Source organism: Corvus cornix, chromosome Z, assembly GCF_000738735.6.
Source record: "Corvus cornix cornix isolate S_Up_H32 chromosome Z, ASM73873v5, whole genome shotgun sequence".
Lineage (NCBI taxonomy): Eukaryota > Metazoa > Chordata > Aves > Passeriformes > Corvidae > Corvus > Corvus cornix.
The window spans coordinates 43,458,662-43,479,740 of NC_046357.1; the positions used below are offsets into that span (position 1 = coordinate 43,458,662).

A 21,079-nucleotide genomic window follows, 5' to 3' on the forward strand; every position below is an offset into this window, starting at 1 on the left:
ACTCCTTGCTCTCTTTGAAGCTGTAAGAACACAAGGCAGAATGCACAGGCTCCAAAAAGGGAAATAAAAATAAGAAATCTGAAAAAAAAATGTTTCCCAAGGGAATACTCCAGTGTTAGAAGGGGTAGGACAGAGGGGCCACCCAGCTTTTGGGAAAACTCAAAACTGAACAAATCCCACGCAACCAAAGTTCCTGCTTTCACTAAAGGCTTTTACCAGATGAACTCCAGACTCCAACTTGGAGTACTCCTGACTGCACAAATATCCATGGACTGGATAGGTAAGACACCCAAAACCAAAAGAAAAAACTCCACTTGCAAAACATACAATACCTATGTAAATATATTTAAACAAACAACAACAAAAAATCTTATTGCTTTATTCAGATTCCAACATAGCTTAGCTTAAAATTACTGAAAGTCCTTTGAGAATCTCTGTAGAAATCACTGACTACTGTTCAGCAGAGATCGGCTTAAACCAAAGAGATTGAAATGATGCTGGAATTCAAACTGAGTAATTTTTTATGAACTAAACAACTTTTCTCTTGTCTAAGAAGAGCAATCCCCATAAACTGCATTTCTAGACTTTTGTTTTGGGCTCCATTTCTGTTTGGTTTACACAAAACTTTGAAATACTCTGTGGATGGCTTTATGAAATTAAAACTTCCAAACAGTCTTCTAACAAACTTCTAGAATTACATACTAGCAATATCCTATCTTCTTTGACTTAAAAGTGCATACACATTCAAAAGTTTTATACATTTCCTAGACAACTTTTTAACAGACAGAAATCCTATCAGATGTTTTAGTTCTTGAGGGGAAAAAAAACAGTTAAATTCACAATCTTAACAAGTGTTCCATGGAAAGCCTACTACATTTTTTCTTCTGGGAAATCAAACCACGAGGATCTGTTGACAAGTCTCTTTGGCAGTCTTAGTATCAATGGCTCTCTTTCTGGACACTCTACTAAGGAAGTCCTGGGGGAAGGCAGTTGACTGGAAGGCGCTGCTGGTGCTTCCTGAACATAACTGGTTACAGCTTCTGTGTGAGAGGTGTTACTGCTGGTATTCGCTGTGGTAACACTCTGATCAGCTGCTATTTCTTGAAGTTTGACATCAGCATTTCTAACGTCACCATCTGAGTTTTCCCTTGTGGCAGGGATACCGTACTTTTTGTCTACCCCAGTTTCCTCACATCCCATCCTCCTCAGAAAAGAAGATGGAGACTCATTTTCCCTCTCATTTATCTGAGTTGTGCTTGTCCATGTAATACTGCTGTCCCATTCAGTATTTTCTGGCTCCTTGCTACTATCACTATCAATCGTAATCACCACCGGAGAAGACTGTACTGAGTTACTCATGTAATGTTTCCGGTGTTTCTTCTTATGCTTCTTCTTTTTCTTTTTAAGATGCTTTGTTGTGTCTGTTGCTTTTCCTTCGAAGACAATCTCCACACTTGGACTCCTCATTTTCTTCTTCCTTTTCTTACGCTTTGTCTCGCTGCTTGCTCGATTGTCTGACAGGCTATCTTCATTTTTGCAGCAGTCACCAAATTTTGAGGAAGTTTTCTTGGAGTCATTTTCTCTTTCTAGATTTGTGCTCTCCATGAATGCATTCTCCAGGTGGCGAGTTTTGTACTTCCTTTTTCCACCAGGCTTTTCACTTTTCATTCTGTCAGTTCCTCCAGAAGGAGTCCTTGATCTGTTGCTTGACCGACTCCTTGATCTGCATCTTTCATAGCAGTAATAGTGTCTTTCATGGAGTCCCCTCTGGCTATGCAGATCTGTCCTCTCAATAAATGATCGTATCCTGTACTCTGGACTAGTAGATTGCCTTGAGTAAAGAGTGTTAGACCGGGTCCTCCTTCTGCTGGAGGATTCATAGCTGTCTCCAAACACCTTTCGACTACAGAAAGCAGAACCCCACTGGTGTCTACTTTGATAAGTGTCTCTTACGTAATAGCGATCACTGTCTCTACTTCTTGATCTCCTTTTACTGTGGCCTTTGCTACGTGATCGTGATCTGCTCACTTCTCTGGATGGAGTGCTCTCGCCACTTAGAGAGCCCCTCTGGCTTTTCAGAGAGGCTCTGGTGTCATGAGCCCTGGACCTTCTGCTGCTTCTTTTGCTCCTATGTTTGCTACTGTCTCTGCTTCTCGATCGTCTCCTTTTAAGTTGGCTTTTGCTATGGTGCTCCCTTCTAGACCGATGGCCATGACTGCCTCGACTCTCCCGTGAACAGGACTGTGGGCTTCTAGACTTTTCTTTTTTACTCACTCTGTGATTCCAAGGGGAGCATACTGTGTCACTCCCTGGAGAGGGGCTCCAACTCAAGTCCTGTGGATGCAGATCCTTTCTTTTACATTTGTTCTTCTCACCCTCTTTTGATTCCATCTTCTCAACTGCAGGAGATAAACAGCTTCTACAGCTTCCTACATCCTCCCTATATGTTGGGGAATGTGGCGAGAAGCTCCTGCTTGGTTCACTGTCACTCCAGCTGTGACACTGGACTGGTCGCTGTTTCTTCACATCTTCCCTTTTCTCTTCCCTGATGGACTCCTCAGAGTCAGAGGACAGCTCAACCACTTCTGGTGTCCTCTCAGCTAACGGCTTAACATACCCAACAATGACACAATTGTCTGAGGAAGAGCCACTGTCATTTGAGTCAACAGTAGCCTGTAACTCAGTCTGCAGTTTGGTGCTTCGACTCCCTGTAGCAGAGTCCTCATCAGAACTTTCTGATGACTCCAGAGGAGAAGCTATGGTTGCACGAACCTCTTCTGAAATGGAATAGGAAGGGCCTGGAGTTTCATCATCCCAGGGGGCCTGGCCAGACCAGGTACAGACAAACTATTATCTGGCCCTTGTGAGTATGCCACATCTGGAGATATTGTAATAATTGATGAGTCTGAGTGGCTTCCTTCCTCATATGATGGTGCAGGACAGTCATAATTGGCATGTTGATCATATGCTTCTAAGTTAAAAGGACAACGAGCAAAACTGATGAATTCATGCAGGAAGTGTTCTGTCCGATTCAGCAAAAATGGCTTTAAATCATCAGCAAAGGCCTGACTTTCCAGATCGTATCTAGTTACATTACTCATGACAATGTGCTGTACAATATTGATCAAAGATCCATGGGCACCAAACAGGACTGTAAGTTCTCGCTTCAACCAAGGAACCAAGCGGTGAAGGCAAGCAGGGTTGCGGCGGAAGAACTCTGCCGAAATGTCTCGGTATCGGCCACCATCCTGAATGCTGCGGATGCGCACACCAGTGCGGTACAGAGCCCTGCGGAAGTTGATCATGTCCTCCTCCTGAATCTGCCTCAGAGATCTGCCCTCTGCGCTAGCCTTTCTCCTTGAGGCCAGCCTCCTGATCATCTGCTGAATCTCTCTGTGCCTGTGTCGCGCTGGTTCACTTGACAAGCCCTCAAACAACATCCCATTATCTGGAGGGGACAGCATCCTTCGGGAAGGGGAACTGCGCGTGCGGCGTTCCCTTGTTAAGGTAGTACGGTAACGAAATCTCCGGCCATCAGGGCTGGCAAAAGAGCTGGTTTCTAAGGGGCTGAGTATGTACTCCTTAAAGTCATCTTCAGCACGAATTGTATGGAAAATGGAAAAAAAGGGTTGCTTGCAGAGGGGGCATTCTGCTTTGTTTTTTGACCATTCTTGGACACAGTGGAAGCAGAACCTATGCAAGCAGCGATCTAGATATGCGACATTGTCAAATCTATCCAGGCAGATGGGGCATTTGGAGTCGGGAGATGCATCTGTTGGCAGCTTACTGGTGCTGGCTTTTGGTGAAAAATTGCTGTCTTCTGCAAACTCCTTATCTGAAGTCATGTTCTAGAAGACAGAGACAAAAGATGATTACTATCACAGAGAGGCAAAAATCCTACAGTCTAGATGCAGAAACCTGTAACAATTGCTTTTAAGGTTGCAAAACCCAGCAGAGGCTCTGAGAGAATGCTGAACAAAGAGGCAGCATGACCAAGCTACTTTGTTTGGCTTCTCCTCACAGTGAGATCTAGCTCTTCAGTGCTTCAAGTTTTACACAGCGCTCGAGTCATGCTAGCATAGATGAAGGTAACAGGCAGGCCTGTCTTCTGCCCCACTCTTAAATAACTCCTTTGATGAAGTCAGTACGTTTATGACTTACATGGTATCCTCCAAAATATAGCTTAAAAAATCTAGCATTTATGCATAAAAAGTATGAGAACAGTTAGTTCTGTCCTTTAAGACAAACGAGCCAAAAGTAATTGCACTCGGACTATATTATCACCTTCCAAGTTCTGCTGGACCTGTTCTATTCCTGCACATTCTGCCCCTCTTTGCTGGGCATTCATGCTGGACCACACACAGCTGGTTGGATTAGACAATCTCCAGGGATGTGTTCCTGCCAAAAATAAGTATTAAGACTGAAGCAGAAACAACCAGATGTCACTCCCACACCCATCCTCAAGTACGCACTGCCTTTTATCTAGTCAGGTTGTTGTGCTGGTTTTGCCTGACATAGTAAATTTTCTTCACAGTGACGAGTCTGGGGCTGAGTTTTGAATGTGTGTTGAACACAGGGTTGATAATACAGAGATGTTTTTGTTACTGCTGAGCAGGGCTTACCCACAGCCAAGGCCTTTTCCGCTGTCTGTACTCCCACGCTGGTAAGTAAGTTGGAAGGTGGGAAGGAGACACAGCTGGGACAGATAACCCAAAGTGACCAAAGGGATATTCCAGACCATATGACATCATGCTCAGTATATACAATAGGGGCAAGAAGGAGGGGAGGTGGGACATTTGGAGTGAGGATGTTTGTCTGCCCAAATCACTGTCACACATGATAGGGTTCTGCTCTCCTGGAGATGGCTGAACACCTGCCTGCCCATCAGAAGCAGTGATGAATTCCTTGTTTTGCTTTGCTTGCAGGCGTGGCTTTAGGTGTCCCTATTTAACTGTCTTTATCTCAACCGATGAGTTTTTCAGCTTTTACCCTTTCGTTTTTCTCCCTGATCTCACTGGTCAGGGAGTGTGCGAGTGGCTGCCTGACAATTGGAAGCTGGCTGGGATGAAATCACGACAGATGTCAAACACGGTCAACAAAAAAAATCCATCTATTTAAAAATTGTTTTAGGTTTTGGCGTTACTCTAAGGCACTACAATTATGCAGAAGTAAGTTACCACGCTATTTCAAAAGCCATTAGCCCATGTTTTGCAGCCGGCCTGGCAGCAGGCCTTCCCCGCCGGCAGCAGGGATGGGGCAGCACCAGCGCTCGGGTGCCAGGGGCGCAGCCCGGGCTCACAGAACTGCCCACGCACCCGCGGGGGCTGAGCGGGCCCCCCCCGCGCCACCGCTCCGCCCCCTGCGGCGCCGCGCGCCCGCGCCCGCGCGCGCCACCTGCCCCCCTCGCCTCGGGAGCCGCCAGCCAGCGCCCCGGAGGGGACCGGCACCCCGGAAAGGACCGGCGCCCCGGAGGGGACCGGCGCCCCGCCCGCCCCCAGGCCCGCACTCACCGCTGCCGGGCCCTCGCTTCCCGTGCGGGCCAGGGACGCGGCCGCCTTCAGCCTGTGGCGCGTCCGGCAGCGCCCGGCGCCGGGAGGCTCCGCCGCTCCTCTCCGGGCGGACGGCGGCAGCGGGCGCCCTCCGCCAGGCGCCGGGACGGGTCCGCCATCGGCAGCGGCGTTGCCACGGGAACGGCTCCCCGCGGGCGCGGAGCTCAGCCGGGCCCTACCGGCAGCGTGGCGCCGCCGATATCGTCACATCCGCGTCCCGCGCAGTGACGCCATGCCGGGGGGCGGAGGCCGGGGAGGGGCCGGGGCCTGGATGGCGCTGTTGGCTCCGGGCCTGCAGCTGATTCTGCCGCCTGGTGCGTGCCCGCGGGGCGGGCGGCGGAGCGGCGAGCGTGGCGTTACTTCCCCGGGACCGCAGAGCATCTCGGGGGCGGCGGGCCCCCGGAGAATAAAAGCGAGGGGAGTCGCGGCGGGTGCCGCTGTCAGCGCGGAACGCGCTTTGTTCCGCAGGTGGTGGCTGCCGTGGTGGTGCGTACCTGGGGCTTCGTTCTCTAGGGGCGCGGGTGGCCGCCCGGCGACGCTGGAGAACCGCTTCCTGACCCAGGGGTTGCACTAGGCAATGGCAGAGCCTACCGGGGACACCACCGGGATCTTGGCATTGTCTCCGAGGCTGCAGAGGAATCCATCGAAGGCTGGAAAAGCCGTGTGGTTGGTTGGGTAAATAAAACATAAATAGCACGTAGGAAAGAAGAGATAGATAAAGCATAAACCGTTATTGGGAGAGAGAAAAATACGTCTTCTTACTGATTTTTACTAGCACATACCTGCAAGAGACACAGGTGTGAAAAGGACACAGCAGGTTGCCATAGGTGGGGCACAGCCTGCCACAGTACCGGTATGTATTACTACCAGAACTCGTGTAAAACACGAGCACAGCCAGCCCTGTCCCTTTTCTTACCCACAGTCACGATGGACTAAAGTTTGCAAAAGCACACGTGAATTCACTGATCCCCAGAATACCAACACAGCCCTTCTGTTCCTGTGATAACCCTGCCCCATATCCTTAGTTATTTTACTTATTCCCACGCACCAGCTGGTCCTGTTTCCTGCTCAAGAGCAAAGGCGTGCACTGGCGCTTCCCAACAGGCGCTCCACTTCTGTAGAATTCCCCAGGTAGCAGCATGGGCCTATCCATGCCCTGCCTGGACCCAGGGCCTGCTTCTCACCGGGTAGCCCACCTTGAAGTTCGCTCAGGAGTTACATCCCTGCCTCCAGTACTTTTCCCTGGTGTTCAGGGCAGATGCAACCTCTCTTGTGTCCACAGCAGGCAGCACCAGGCATGTGGGCTGTGACCTGCAATCCTGCTTTGTGTGTGGGTGCCAAGACTCACTCATTTCACTCCCCAGTAGGTGCGCCTGGAACACACGTACCCATTCTGCCCCAGTGGCTGGAGCTGAGACCCTTGCTGTTACCTGCACCCTTTGCTGGCATCAGGACCCTTACCCACTCCCATTGCTGCCATGGGAAGGATTTGTATCCCTAATAGTTGTACTCTGTCAACCTCCTAAATGCTGTGTGCATGTGTCAGCTCTTAGGCAGGGTGGGACCCTCTTGGATAGTTCATCTCTGGGTCATGGAAATATAAAAGGCATTCCAGGATTTTCACAGGGGTTTATAATTTCTGAACTGAAAACAAACAATTCTGGAAATAAAATGGATGTGTTTTGAGGTGCTGGTTTTCTACACAGCTGTGAAGAGCAGAACTCATGGCTCCTTTCCCACTGCCCACGCGGATTGGCAGCACCTCATCCCACAGACCTCTTGAAGCTGGGGAACAACCTTTGCTTAGGGAGCCTCGCCCTCCTTCCTCTGCCATCAGGTCCTCTGGGGTCCCTTGGTCAGCAGCAGGAATTTTCCCTGGCAGCAGCTTTGTGGGAGTAAGAGTGTGGAGAGGTCTCATGTCATCCTGAGCAGCAGCCACAGCACTGGCAGTGCCCATGCTGCTGACAGTGGGATCTGCAGCCCCTGACCACTGACAACCCCCAGCCCTCTTTCTGGTATGCCCTGGCACCATGGACAATGCCCCCTCAGGCACAGCAGCAACAGCTCCCTGGGAAAGGAGGTCAGTGGGAGGTTCAGACTGTTCAATTCCTGAGTATGTTTAGCTTCTCCCATCTTAGCGGCATCACCCTGCAAATACATGAAAATTGTCATAGACCCATAGCAGTGCTCCTGCAAAGGTTTCTGTGCTGACAGGATCTCTGCCTCTTCACTGACTTTCTCTGAGCCAAAGCTGACTGGCTGGATCGTTCTTCACCATCCACACCATAAGAGCTCAGCTTCAGTTCGCTCTTGTCCTCACTGTGGTGTTGAAGCCTTCTCCAGCTTGCAGTTATCCACTCCCTTCCCTGGCTAGCTGGGAATCTCCAGCAGCATGACACCAAGAGCAGGAGTTAGTCTCTGAGCACCAGTCTGCCCCAGGCTGGGTCCTCTTTAGTGTTCATCTTCTCGACCATTGTTTCAGGTTCCGCCACTGGCATGCACCTGGGGCTGCACGTGGGCAGGTATCTGTCAGTTCAGGGTTTTGGCCTGCTCTGCTGCAAACCTTCCAAGTGTTACTTTGCAGCCAGCTCCACGGAAATCTCTCTTTTTTGGCTTTGTTCCTTCAGGGCAGCGAGTGTTTGCGATCACATAGAGATAGATGCTTTTCTTCCGAGCTGCCACGAGATGGCAAAATACTCCCCCGCATCCTCTCCAAGCTGGCTTGCCCGCACGGCAGGCTGGAGTCGTGCGGGACTGCGGGAAGCAGCAGCAGCAACAGCAGCTGAATTTCTCTCCCTCCATCTTAGCTGCTGCTCCGTGTGCATGCTCGGGAATGCTTCTGCAACAATCTCCGGACGACGGAGACCTGTCCGTTTTCTCTTGTCCCTGAAGTCCAAGGCAGAGACTGTGACTGCTCACAGGAGAGATTAAGCACTCGATAATGTCCCTGCTGATGACAAGGACTTTGCACAGTGACTGCAAGAAGGCAGGGAAACTTCCTCTTTTTATGACACAGCCTTAGCTAACTGAGAAACCTGTGTGGTGTTTCTGCATATATTAAAAGAACTGAGAGCCTCAAGAGCTTTTTCTTCTCTACCCTGTCTTGACTATTCTGTGTCCTCTCTCCTGTGCTGCTGTCACAGCTCAATGCTAGAGTAAATGTCAAGGGTCCTAGAAACATCTTCAGCTCCACATACTGATGCTGACTTCAAGTCATGTCAAGATGATGGCAGAAGCAAGAAGCCACTTTTACCTCCCCTGTAACACAGAAGTGGGATTAAAGGCCCCACAGAGATTTAGAAAATACCTCCTTCTAGTCTAAAGGGAAGGTGCTGGGTTTGGCTGGGGTAGAGCAAATTTTCTTCACACTATGGGGCTGTGATTTGAATTTGTGCTGAAAACAGTGTTGATAATGTAGGGAAATTTTTTTCTGCTGAACCAAGGCCTTTGCTGCTCCTCACCCACGCCATCAGTGAGGATGCTGAGGGTGTATGAGGAATTGTGAGGGGACACAGTAGGGACAGCTAACCCCAAATGACCCAAGGGATATCCCATACCATAAAGTGCCATGCTTAGCATATAAATCTGTAGGAAGAGGAAGGACGAGCAGGAAGTTCAGAGTCATGGCATTTGTCTTCCCAAGTCATCCTTACATGTGATGGGGCCCCACTCTCCTGGAGATGGGTGAACACCTGCCTGCCTATGAGAAGCAATGAATTAATTCCTTGTTCTTCTTTGCTTGTGTATGTGACTTTTACTTTCCCTATTAAACTGTCTTTATCTCGACCCATTAATTTGTTCACTTTCACTCTTCCAATCTCTTCCCCATCCCACCATGCGGGAGTGAGTGAGTAGTTACAGGGTGCTTGGTTGCTGGCTGGGGTTAAACCACAACAGTCCTTCTTTGGACCCAATGTGGGGCTCAATAAGACCAGATTATGACAGTCTAGATTGGAATGTACTAGATGAAATTGTCAGTTGTTATGGCTGTTTAATTATTAATAAGCAGGCTCCAGTACTCACTTGCCTGACCATGTATTATAATCCAATGCTTGCTGGTAGCTGTTTGCTGTAGTGCTATGCTTATCACCTCACACTACTGTGCCTGGGAACGTTTTGATAACAGCCACGATGCGCCTGGGCTGGCAGGTGGCCAGGGCGTTGCTGCTGTCTGCTGCTGTGCTGGACAGGCTGGAATTCCAGTACGAACTTGAGCCGAAGGGACTGTGACCTGTGGATGAGGTGCACAGTGGGTGATGGTTCCATAGTCCAGGGGAAGAGTGCGAGGAGTCCTTCCCCTGAAGAAGAAGGAGGGGCAGGAGGTGGTCCAGGTGCCAAAGCAGAGATTCGCCCCCTGCAGCCCACAGTGGAGCCACAGTCAGGCAGGCTGTCCCTCTGCATCCCATGGAGGTCCGTGGTGGACACTGTAATTGCTATAGCAGGAACCACTTGTTTCTAGCCAGCCTAGAAGCAAGGGGAGGAGTTCATTACACTATTAAACCCTTCAATCTGGCACAAAATGCCCAGAGGTCAAGATTGTAATGGATGTGCCTTTAAATTGTTTGTAACCCATTATTTGAGTTTCGCTTACAAGAATTACTGTAATAGGAACCATATGAACCAATGGAAGACGTCTTATAGTAAGCAATGCAAATGCAGCAGTGACTTGACCTGAGCTGGCTCTAGGCCACAGTACCACACCACACCACCCCTCCTGTCCTGAGTGACCAGCAGAACAGATAAAGCACCAGCTCATGGGCCCTGAAATTAATTCAGTTGGCATTCTATGGAGATACGTTGACATTTGATGGGCTTTTGCAGGGGGTGTCCATAGACTAAGGGAATGATATCTGTGTGTTATATCAAAGGATGGAGAGGGGATGGGGGGTGTCAATGAGATTCTATTAAATCATGTAGGACTACAGCATGGCATAAATTGTATGAAGTAAGGAGTAGAGAATGTACTGAGTTTGGTTGCGGTAACTTTCTTCACAGCGGCTAGTATGAGGTCGTGTTTTGGATTTGCATTGAAAGCAGTGATGATAAGCACTTTCTGTTGCTGCAGAGCAGGGCTTCCACAGAGCCAATGCCTTTGTTGCTCCTCACCCACACTAGCAGGGAGGAGGCTGGGGGTACACAAGGAGTTGGGAGAAGATGAGACACTGTCAGGACAGCTGGCCTCAGTGGATTCAAGGGCTTTCCCCACCTTGTGGCATCATACTCAATATTTAAAGCTGGGTAAAGAAGAAGGAAGCAAGGGGGATGGTATTTATCTTTGAAGTCAGTGTTATGCATGATGGAACTCTGCTTTCTTGGAGATGGCTGAACACTTGCCTGCCCATGGGAAGTGGTGAAGGAATTCTTTGTTTTGTTTTGCTTGTGTATGTGTCTTTTGCTTTACCTATTAAGCTGTTATTATATCAGCCCATAAGGTTTTTCACTTCTACTCTTCTGATTTTCTCCCTGATTCTGCTGGAGGGGGGAGTGAGCAAGCAGCTGCATAGTACTTAGTTGCCTGCTAGGCTTAAACCACACCTATGAAGTTTTAAAGCCAGTTGTCTCATTTTTTAATACACTTATCCACCCCTCTCTGAAGAAGCTGTCTATGAAGCTGCTTATTGACAGTGTTATATATTCCACTTCCCCTTCTTTTTCAAACTCTATGTTCAGCTTCTGCTCATGTACTTGCTCATAGAAGTCAAGAAGCACATAGAAACCCCCTCAACCTGCTTTTGGGATTTAATGAGAAGGGCTTTGACTCAGTGTTCAGCATCCACTGTGTTCTCCTCACCCATGAAGATGCAGTTCAGAGCAGAAAGCCTGTGTTTCCTGTCGCATTCAAAGTGATACAGCATGTAACTGTTTAGGCAGCATTAACCATTCAGATGACATCACCAGAGATGGCAAAAGGAATATATGCATAATGCTGATGAAATCTCCCTCAGATCTTTTTTATTTCTTTTTAATCCTTTTTAATAAAGCATAGCTTATATATCAGAGCAAGACTGGTTTATTAGCCTTGAAGTGGTTTGTTTGTTTAGGTTTCAGGGGGTTTGTTTGGAAAAACTGTGATCAGCATGCTTTTGATTAGCATAGCTAAGAGGATTTTTGTTTAATGAAATGATTAGTTGATTCACGCAGGTATGCAGCCCCACTAACAGCTGCTTCAATGGAGACAAAAGACTGTCCTTCAAATACAACCTTGTCTCATTAACATGAAGCAGTACCCATGGATACATTTTAATTACAAGGTTGATAAGAATATGTAAGGTAGCTAGCCCTGGTGCCAGTGAAAGTTATGGAACAGATTATCTTGAGTGTGCTCCCATGGCATGTACAGGACAAGCAGGGGATCAGGCCCAGCCAGCATGGGTTTAGGAAAGGTAGGTCTTGCTTGATCAGCCTAATCTCCTTCTATGACAAGGTGAACCACCTGGAGGATGAGGGAAAGGCTGTGAATGTTGTCTGTCTGGACTTCAGCAAAGCCTTTGACACTGTCTCCCATAGCATCCTCCTGGAAAAGCTGGCAGCCCATGGCTTGGACAGGGGCATCTTTGCTGGGTTAAGAACTGGCTGGAGGGCCAGGCCCAGAGAGTGGAGGCAAATGGTGCTGCACCAGGTGGTGGCTGCTCACCAGCGGTGTTCCCCAGGGATCAGTGCTGGGCCCAGCCCTGTTTAACATCTTCATCCATGATCTGGATGAGGGGATCAAATGCATTCTCAGTCAGTTTGCAAATGACACCAAGTTGATCTGCTGGAGGGCAGGAAGGCTCTGCAGAGGGATCTGGACAGCCTGGATCTGTGGGGCAAGACCACTTGTGTGAGGTTAAACACGGCCAAGTGCCAGGTCCTGCACTTGGGTCACAACAACACCGTGCAGAGCTGCAGGCTGGGGAAGGAGTGGCTGGAAATCAGCCCAGAGTTAATGGGGAGTGCTAGGTGTGCTGGTCTATAGTGCCTGAACATGAGCCAGCCATGTGTCCAAGGTGGCCAAGAAGGCCAATGGCATCCTGGCCTGTACCAGCAATAGTGTGGCCAGCAGGACCAGGACAGTGACCATCCCCCTGTACTTGGTGAGTCCACACCTCAAGTCCTGTGTCCAGTTCTGGGCCCCTCACTACAAGAAATATACCAAGGTGCTGGAGTGTGTCCAGAGAAGGGCAAGAGAGCTGGTGGAGGGTGTATAGAGTAAGTTCTATAGGACAGGCTGAGGGAGCTGGGATTTTTAGTCTGGAGAAAAGGAGGCTCGGGGTGACCTTATTACTCTTTACAACTACCTGAAAGTGGGGGTCAGCCTGTTTTCCTAGGCATCTACTGACAGGAGGAAAGGACATAACCTCAAGTTGTGCCACGGGAGGTCCATGCTGGACATCAGGGTGGATTTCTTCACTGGAAGGATGGTCAGGCAAGATGGTCAGGCATTGGAACAGGCAGCCCAGGGAAGTGGTGGAGTCACCACCCCTGGAAGTGTTCAAGAAATTACTGGATGTGGCAATTACAGTAATGGTCTAAATGCCAGGGTGGTGATTGACCAAAGATTGTGCTTGATGATCTTGAAGGTCTTTTCCAACCTTAATGATTCTATGATTAACATCATAGCTGAATTATTTAATGAAGGCTATTGAAAACAAGCAAAAACAAGAAACAAATCATTAGTCAGGCCACTCTGGGCTAAATACAGCTTTAAATCACTTTAATATATGATGATAATCAATTTCTCAAAAGTTACACCACCAAGAAAGCTCGAACATAATTGCTTCATTCATGCATTAAATTCTGTTTGAAAATGGAGGAATTGTACAATTTCAAAGTAGAGCCCTAACAGAGACTTCTGTCTCCTTAAAAATAATTATATGTTTTCATTATCCTTTCTATTATTTATGCAATACCACCTGTAACCTAAAGGCTGTATAAATAGAGATTTTGGTAAACAAATGCAAGTTCATAGTAAATGGAAACCATACAATCTTTTAAAATCCCAAGATGACCAGACATAAAATGCATATAAAACCTAAACACAGTACTTCAGACTGGAAGAAGCTCCCAGGTCACCACAGACCAAGAAGCAAAAGCTACAACTTCTGTGGTGAAAGACTAAAAAAGATGTATTCATGGTACAAGACAGAGAAGGATAAGTGAGAGAGACAGGAAAGCAGGATTCAACACTGAGCCCAAAGCACATATCAGGGGGTGATATGTCAGGAGGCCCTGTTCAATGACATTGCAAATACTTTGTCATTAGAAACACTGAACAGACCTGGAATTGGTTCTTCTGCCTTGCTGTGCTGCCAGATATCTTTTAAGAGTTTGGACAGATGGGTTTCATTTCCCTACCTGCAAACACAGACAGTGAGTTTTCTTGATGCATTGCCATTTCAGATCTCCCCTACTGTTTGCTGCTGCCGTCTTCAATCCCTCGTCTAGTGCTGTGACCACTTCAAACGATTCTGTGTTCCCAAACATAAGTCAATACTACAGGACTTTGACTTGCCAATAGAGACTTGACAAAGCTGTGTTAACACATGAACGCAAGCAACCAAGAAGCAAAAGTGCACAAAGCCTTTGCAGAAGCTAGACGGCAGTGTTGGCACATGGTCTAAGGCACAGGCAAGCTGCTGCTCAGGTTTTGCACAGTGGGCTCGAACTGTGGAAACTCCGTTTACAGGAAGCAGGTTTCCACCTCCCTTTTTTGTCATCTGAAGAAAAAATGGTTTAGCATCTCTGAAACTTCCACCTCAAAAACAACAACCACAAAAGGGGCGCTCAGGGCATAGGTCAAAGCAACAGCCAAAAAAACTCAAGTGAAGTTCCCAAAGCAGAAAGAACGCACCATTTTCCTTAATAGTAAAAGGTTCTTTTTCTCTTTAATTCAAATTTCTGCATGTGAGTAGATGGTCCAGTGAAACACCACTAAATGAGCTTGTCACTAAGAGGAAGTTACAGTTTTTGAAATGGCTCTTTACATTCAAATGAAAGAGAGGTGGAGGGTTCTGCCACAGACACTGGAAGAGACAAATGGTTAAAAAGATAGAGACCTTCAAAGACCGTATGTTGCCCCAAGCAGCCGTTAATCAATTTTACTGTGGTTCAGTGAGTTTTAATGGTTCATTTGGCAAGTTGTTGCTGCAGCAATTTCTAATAATAATAATGTCATCATAATCTTTTAACTGGGTACAGCTGTGTGGCTATTCAGGATTGCTCTAAAAGTGATTTCTGGACTTGGTGAGATGGAAAAACAGAGCCAGTTAGTTCCCTTAGTTCCTTCCTCTGTGGCACACATCACACTTAAGAACAGAAGGACAACAGTCACTCTAAGGCAAAAGAGAAGGCATTTTCTTCCACGCATTTTGAAATAATTGCAGCAGCTAAGAACACAACATGGCCAACAAATAAAGACAGCATTTACTTCATTCATATTTTGTGTGGTACTGATTATAGTCAATAAGACAACGTATTTTTACTCAACAAACCATTTTTTGGTAGAGTTGTTTTCATAGTCTTCCACTGCAAATGATATAAATGATTTTGTGATTCTATCCTTGTGCTGATTCAAGTAGCAAAGTAATCAAAATTACTAAAATTATGAACTGTAATTAATTGCTTTTAATTGTGAACCAAAAGCTCAGTGCCAGCATAAGAGCACAAAAGAAAAAAAAATTTAAACCCTAACAAGTTAAATAATTTGCTGGTTATGCAGCTTGATAATCATATATTGTCTTTTTTCATCAGCTGCAGTCATCCTGCTGTCACTCCACATAGCTACAAAGGCTCTCAAACACAGGAAAACACACTCTGTGTTCTCTGTTGTCATTTTTCAGATGTAACTGTGGGTGGACAATACATTTTGCAGCAGGTAGAAGTGCCTATTGCAAGAAGGAGAAATTCATAGCACAGACTCCTTTTCAATTCCTTCCCCTTTTCCTTTCTTTAGAAGATTAAATCCCAAATCCATACAAATTACTCGCCTGACTTGGGGCAAGTAATCCTATCAATGTAAATAAAAACATGCAATTTTAAAAATCATGCTCTGTGTAAACATCTGCGGTAGGCTTCAGATCCGTGGCAGACATGAAGCTTTCTATAACTGAGATAGTTGTTCCCAGTGATTTCAAGATGACTATTCACATACAAATGCATGTGCTGAACTTCCATGTTCAGGACGTAAAGCAAATTAATTCAGTTTGAGCTACAAACAAGCACCAAACTAAAATCCTTTCAGCGTCGCTATTCATTCATCAGTATTTATGTACCACTATGTGGTACCTTTTAAATCATAAATTCACGTACCTGAGAGGGACCAATCTAATTTTTTACTTACGCCTCAACATATGTTACATACGAGGTGAAGGCTTCCTATAGGGGCTGTACAGGTGATGAATGGGAAGCCCTATCCCTGGGGAGGCTTCACCTGACAGCCGATCAGGGCAGAGAAAGCTTCCACAATCGGGCTGCAAGCGACTGCCCACTTGCTGGTGGGGCAGATGGCCGGATGCCCAGGAGAAAATGCCCGGGAAATCGGGCTGTGAGAGGAGCCTTAACACAGAGAAGCAGTTAGCTGCGACACAACCAGTGCCATTTTGCTTTGAGTTCCTTGGAGGGATCAGGGGCTTACGTGGAGGGTCAGCTTGGCTCTCCTCTCCCCCTCGCCTTTCCTTCTTTGTAGTCCTGCTTCCCTGTCTGCGCCTGTCCTGCCGCGCTCTGCCGCTTCCCCGAGGCAGCTCGTCACCGCGACAACCTAGTGCTCCGCTCTTTTCCTGGCGGAGCAGACATTGCTTGCACTCAGCGTGTAGCAGCCGCCGTGTTTCCCGCATTGCCCGCAGCAGCCCCAGCCCGCAGCCGTCGTTCGTCGTCGCCGCAGACACGCTGCCGCTCGGAAATCGCGCCCGGCCGCTCGCAAGCGCCGCGCAGGTTCCCCGCAGCTCGCAGCTGCCGAGCTCTCTCTGCCGAGTTGACGCTAACCGGGCGCCCGGGGCACAGCGGTAACAATCTTATCCCCGTCTTCTTTTTCTTTCTCCGTCTCTCTTTCTCCCTCTCTGTTCCCTTTTCCATCCCCCGTCGGTAGGAACACTTACCCTTCTTTATCAATAAACAGTTCTCAGATAGAACATTGCTGTGTTTGTGCTTTATTTTCGTCTGAGAAATCTATCAAAAAGAATCCTCCCCGACTCTCCCATTTACAGCAGGACGGGACATCACCATACTCTCTTTGCAGGATCAGACTACAGGGATGATATTTACCCAAGTACTGTAACTCTCCAAGAAGAACTTACATTCTAATGTACAATATGGCACACAAATGGATGCCAAACTCTTGACAGCATGCAGGGTTCAGCTGACCTCTCTGTGGAGCTAACCTGCTTCCAACTGAATTTTTATACTACTTGCATTCCAAAGGCTTGTGGACTACATTTTATGTGAATTTTGCAGCTGAATGTATTTGCTTATTTACCAGCTCATCACCTATTACAAGAAGAAAGTCCATGACTTCAACAACCCCTGCCTTTGTAAAGCTGGGCTCTCTTCTCCACAGAGAGGAGTTGTCCAGGTATTTCACCTCAAGAGAACTAAACAAAGCAATGTTAACATTTCAGTCCTTGTTTCCATCCTGGGCTGATACATGGCACCTAATACACCAATTCAAAAGGTAGCCAATTAAGCTAATATGCCTTGCTTAAGGCAATGCAACATCGGGCCACAGCCTACAGATTTTACTTCCTGCAACCAGAAGGGTTTTGCCTCAGAAAAAATGGAGACATTTAGCCTAGTGCCAAAGGTGTTAGCAATAAACCCCTCCTCAAATAATTGCAGTTCATTAGGCTTGATCTCAAGCTTCAAGAAGGTCTGTCAGAACTGTTGTTAGAGCCGTGTGTAAATGTAAAGCTGAGATTGCCAAATTTTTGTGAGGGTGCTAAAGAGAGCATACACCCCATGGAGTTTTCAGTCTTATGTAGAACTGCTGCAAAAAGAACAAGTGAAGGGAAATACAGTCGTGCCTGTTTCCCTGAGCAGAAGCTGAGGAGATGAGCTAGTAAGAAAGTTGTCTGTGCTCACAGGCAAGGTGAGCGCCAGTGATTGACCACAGTCCTCTTGTGATGACACAGCATCTCCCAAGCCAGACAAGGTTTTAAAGAGCCTTTGAAAACACAGCTAACATATAATTTTTATTAAAGACTTTTGAAACTGTACTGAAACATAGCCACTGCTGTGATGGGAAGTGTGGGCTACAAATGGATGACAGTGAAAGACTGTAGAGATTAACAGAAAATAAAACCTGTGGTGTTACAGTGCACTGTCCCAGATTGAAAGACAATGAGTCTGATATTTAAAAATCTGAGCAAGATGGACAGTGGACAACCATGGTCTGAGGGGTAGGATAGGAAGGGAAATAGCTCCACTGGGCAGGCAATGGCAAACTACCCTCCTCAAGATGAAGCAAGTCAGCAGAGGGGGGTATTTTTCCATCCCCCTTAGCCTATCCAGTACAAGTGACTACATGGGAACATCAGCCACTCATAGATGATTGACTTGTATTTTTCCTGACAGATTGTTTCTTTCTGAATGGTCCATTAATTTTGACTTCCAGCAAAAAAAATCCAGTGCCAAACCGAACAACAACAAACCAAACTTGCATAGGGAATTTTGATTTTGGGTAAAAAGAAATGTTTTACAGTAAGTAGTAGGACAGACCCACAAATTCAGAAACAACTTTTATTACTATTCCAGATATAATGAGATATATTAATATGTATTAGGAAAAAGTACAAATATGTAATTTAATATGCTCTATAAAGTGGTTGTATCTCAAATCACTAACTTTATATTTGAATGGATAATAAAGATAATTTGCAATTTCTTGAAATAGTAAAAGCTTAGAAAAACACAGTTTCTTACAACAAATCTTGATAGACTAGAATAAACTGTCTGTGTTTTCTGTGCAAGATTCACCCACAGATAGTCTATGAGTAAGTAAATACCACTGTCAATTTTTCTTAATTAGGAGGCTTTTACTCATGAGGAAGAAAGAAGCATAACTACATCTCAAAACTACTTCGCTCATGCTTCAGCCTGTTGTTGGCCAATTTATCTTTTTCAGCCACAGTTCCAAACGGCTTCTGGGAAAAGAGCTCATTTGAAGAGTACATACTTCTAGTTTTGAAAGCAGTTGTAAAAATAGCTCAGTAGGATTCTTATTAATAAGCATATGTTCTTTTATTGCTTCCTTAGGGTCAAGCATAACTCACCTTTGTTTTTTCTATTTAAGTCAGGTAATGAAACTGTAAGTGATGCTTTAGAAACCTGTATAAAACTTCTGTGCTGAATTAAATGGGCAATGTCATTTGCTATATAGAACTGAGTTACTATTAGTTTTAGAAGACAGCAAGCTGTGCCTGCAGCCCACTGATAATTTACGTTTTCACAGTCATATTTTTCACTAAAATAAATGTTTCTTTCCCTGCTATGTTCTGTGAAAAATCCAAATAAAAAAAAAAAAGATTGATGGTATGCATGTGAATGTAGAAAACTGTCAAAATTAAATCAGGCACACACCCCCATCCCTCCCAGGGGACAAAATGCGAAACAGAGACTTCTGAAACCACTTGCCCTTTAGAAAATGAGGCCATATCCACCAAACTAAAGTTTGACTCGCTTTCCTGACACAATCAGCTCAGCAGACACAAAGTCATGCCTTTGAAAAAAAAGTAGAAAAAAGCCTGTGTCTTCCTTTGCTACATTTATAATAAGTTTAAGCACAACTTGCCACAAGTTTAAAATTAAAAACTGAAATTGAAGTCAGGTTTTTGCTAAGTTCACACAATTTCCTTTGAAAATAGTAAAGTAAAAGTTTTGAAATGCAAGTAAGAAAAACAGAGGCAACAGACTCTTATTCTACGGTGTAAAAATTGTACTTTAATGCTATTAAAAGCCTTGAATGAGGCTTGCAAGCAGCATAAAGAACTAACACACAATTAAAAGCCAGGAGATAACGCCTATTTCATATTCCATATTTACAAATCTGTAATTAGGGACTTCATTGTCCTCTCATGTCTGCATGGATAAGTTGAATTACTCTAGTATGAAACTGATTAGGCCAACATATGAGAACCTAGACAGACATCGTGTCTTAATAGCCATCCAAGAACTAGAGATCTAGCTTAAACTGGCCAACAAAGTTTTCCAGGCCATCTAGTTTTTGCTGAAAGATCGGTGACTTGGTTTTCATCCATGGGCCAGCTGAGTCTGGCCCAATGAATTATTACTCAATGCTTTGTTCTCAAATTTCTTTTGAGTGCCTGAAAAATGTGAATCAGGCATAAGTCACCAGTGCACTTATTGCCTGCATGAGAGTACAAACATCTAAGGGTAAGAGCTGTAAGGGGTTTTGCTACACCAGAGCACCACTAACTCCAAAATACATCAGTGACTTCAGCTTAACCAGTTTAAGGTGGGAAAATACATGTACCACCGCCTGAATTTGCGACATTATCTGTACTTTTTCTCCCTGAAAGTGCCCAGCCTTGCACATACAAAAGTTGTTTGTGACAGACAAAGATCACACACTTCTCCTTGCATAGACTCAGTGTGGATGTTTTGTCTTCTGAAGCAAAAGCTTTAACAAAAAAGTTACCTGAGTTAATGGATTTTTCATAAGGGACATATGGCAGAGAGATGCCACAGGGATGATGCATCCTCAAAGCCAGTGAGGTTCTCCTGAGCACCTCATCCATTTGCTGCTCTTCATCTTTCCACGGCTTCCAAAATGTGCAAAACTAACCTAATTAACCTTAAACCATGGCTTTTGTTGAACAGAATGAAGAGGAAGGGAACAATATGGAATTAACCTGTGCATGGAGTGAGAGTAGAGACATTTTTCCATTCATGTATAATGCCTTTTGATTTACAGAAAACCATGTGGCATATGAGGTATAACCAGGATGTTATCTCTACAGCTGGCATTCTTGACTTGTTCCTGGTGCCTCACCCTAAGAATTATGCATCAGTCACATACTTTATGGCGTCCTACTGACCTTGAAAGTAGCAAATTGCAGCAAAGCTGTCTAAATGCTTCAAAAATATCAGGTGAGCTTCAGTGAAAAATTTCCCAATTACTTACAGTGAGAACAAGGTAACAAAGAATCAAGAAGGTACTTTTTACCACTAACAAAGCCCAACATAATCCAACACACTTCAACTACCTACACAGGTACATACTATAAAATATGTTCCATTTCCTAGACAGAGTCTCAACTGACAGTGCAAAAATCAACACCCTTACTTTTTTTCCCCCTTTCATCAGGGTCTGCTAATGCTACAGTAGGACTGTAAGCTGAACAGAAAAGCATATTGTTAGCTTTTAAGTTTCATCTCTCCTTCCCAACACTGACTCTGGATCCCTCTGCTCCCAAATCCTCCAGTGCACACAGGAGCTGCCATGTTGGCTTTTCCTGTGTCAGAACAAAGCTAGCATAAGAAGGAAATGTCAGGAATGCTTATCTGGGGGTGAACTGCATCTGTCACTAACCAGTTCATAA

The 21,079-nt window shown here is 45.9% G+C and overlaps 1 protein-coding gene across 1 annotated transcript; it reads right to left on the reverse strand.

Annotated features, from left to right (window-relative positions):
• Nucleotides 1-363: 363 nt before the first annotated feature.
• On the reverse strand, nt 364-5,726 carry TOPORS (TOP1 binding arginine/serine rich protein, E3 ubiquitin ligase). The gene is given in 4 exon segments (XM_039567101.1): nt 364-2,831; nt 2,834-3,848; nt 5,511-5,602; nt 5,605-5,726. Coding segments are annotated over 4 exon segments (3,132 nt in total). The 5' UTR covers nt 5,669-5,726; the 3' UTR covers nt 364-870.
• Between the last annotated feature and the right edge of the window lie 15,353 nt (nt 5,727-21,079).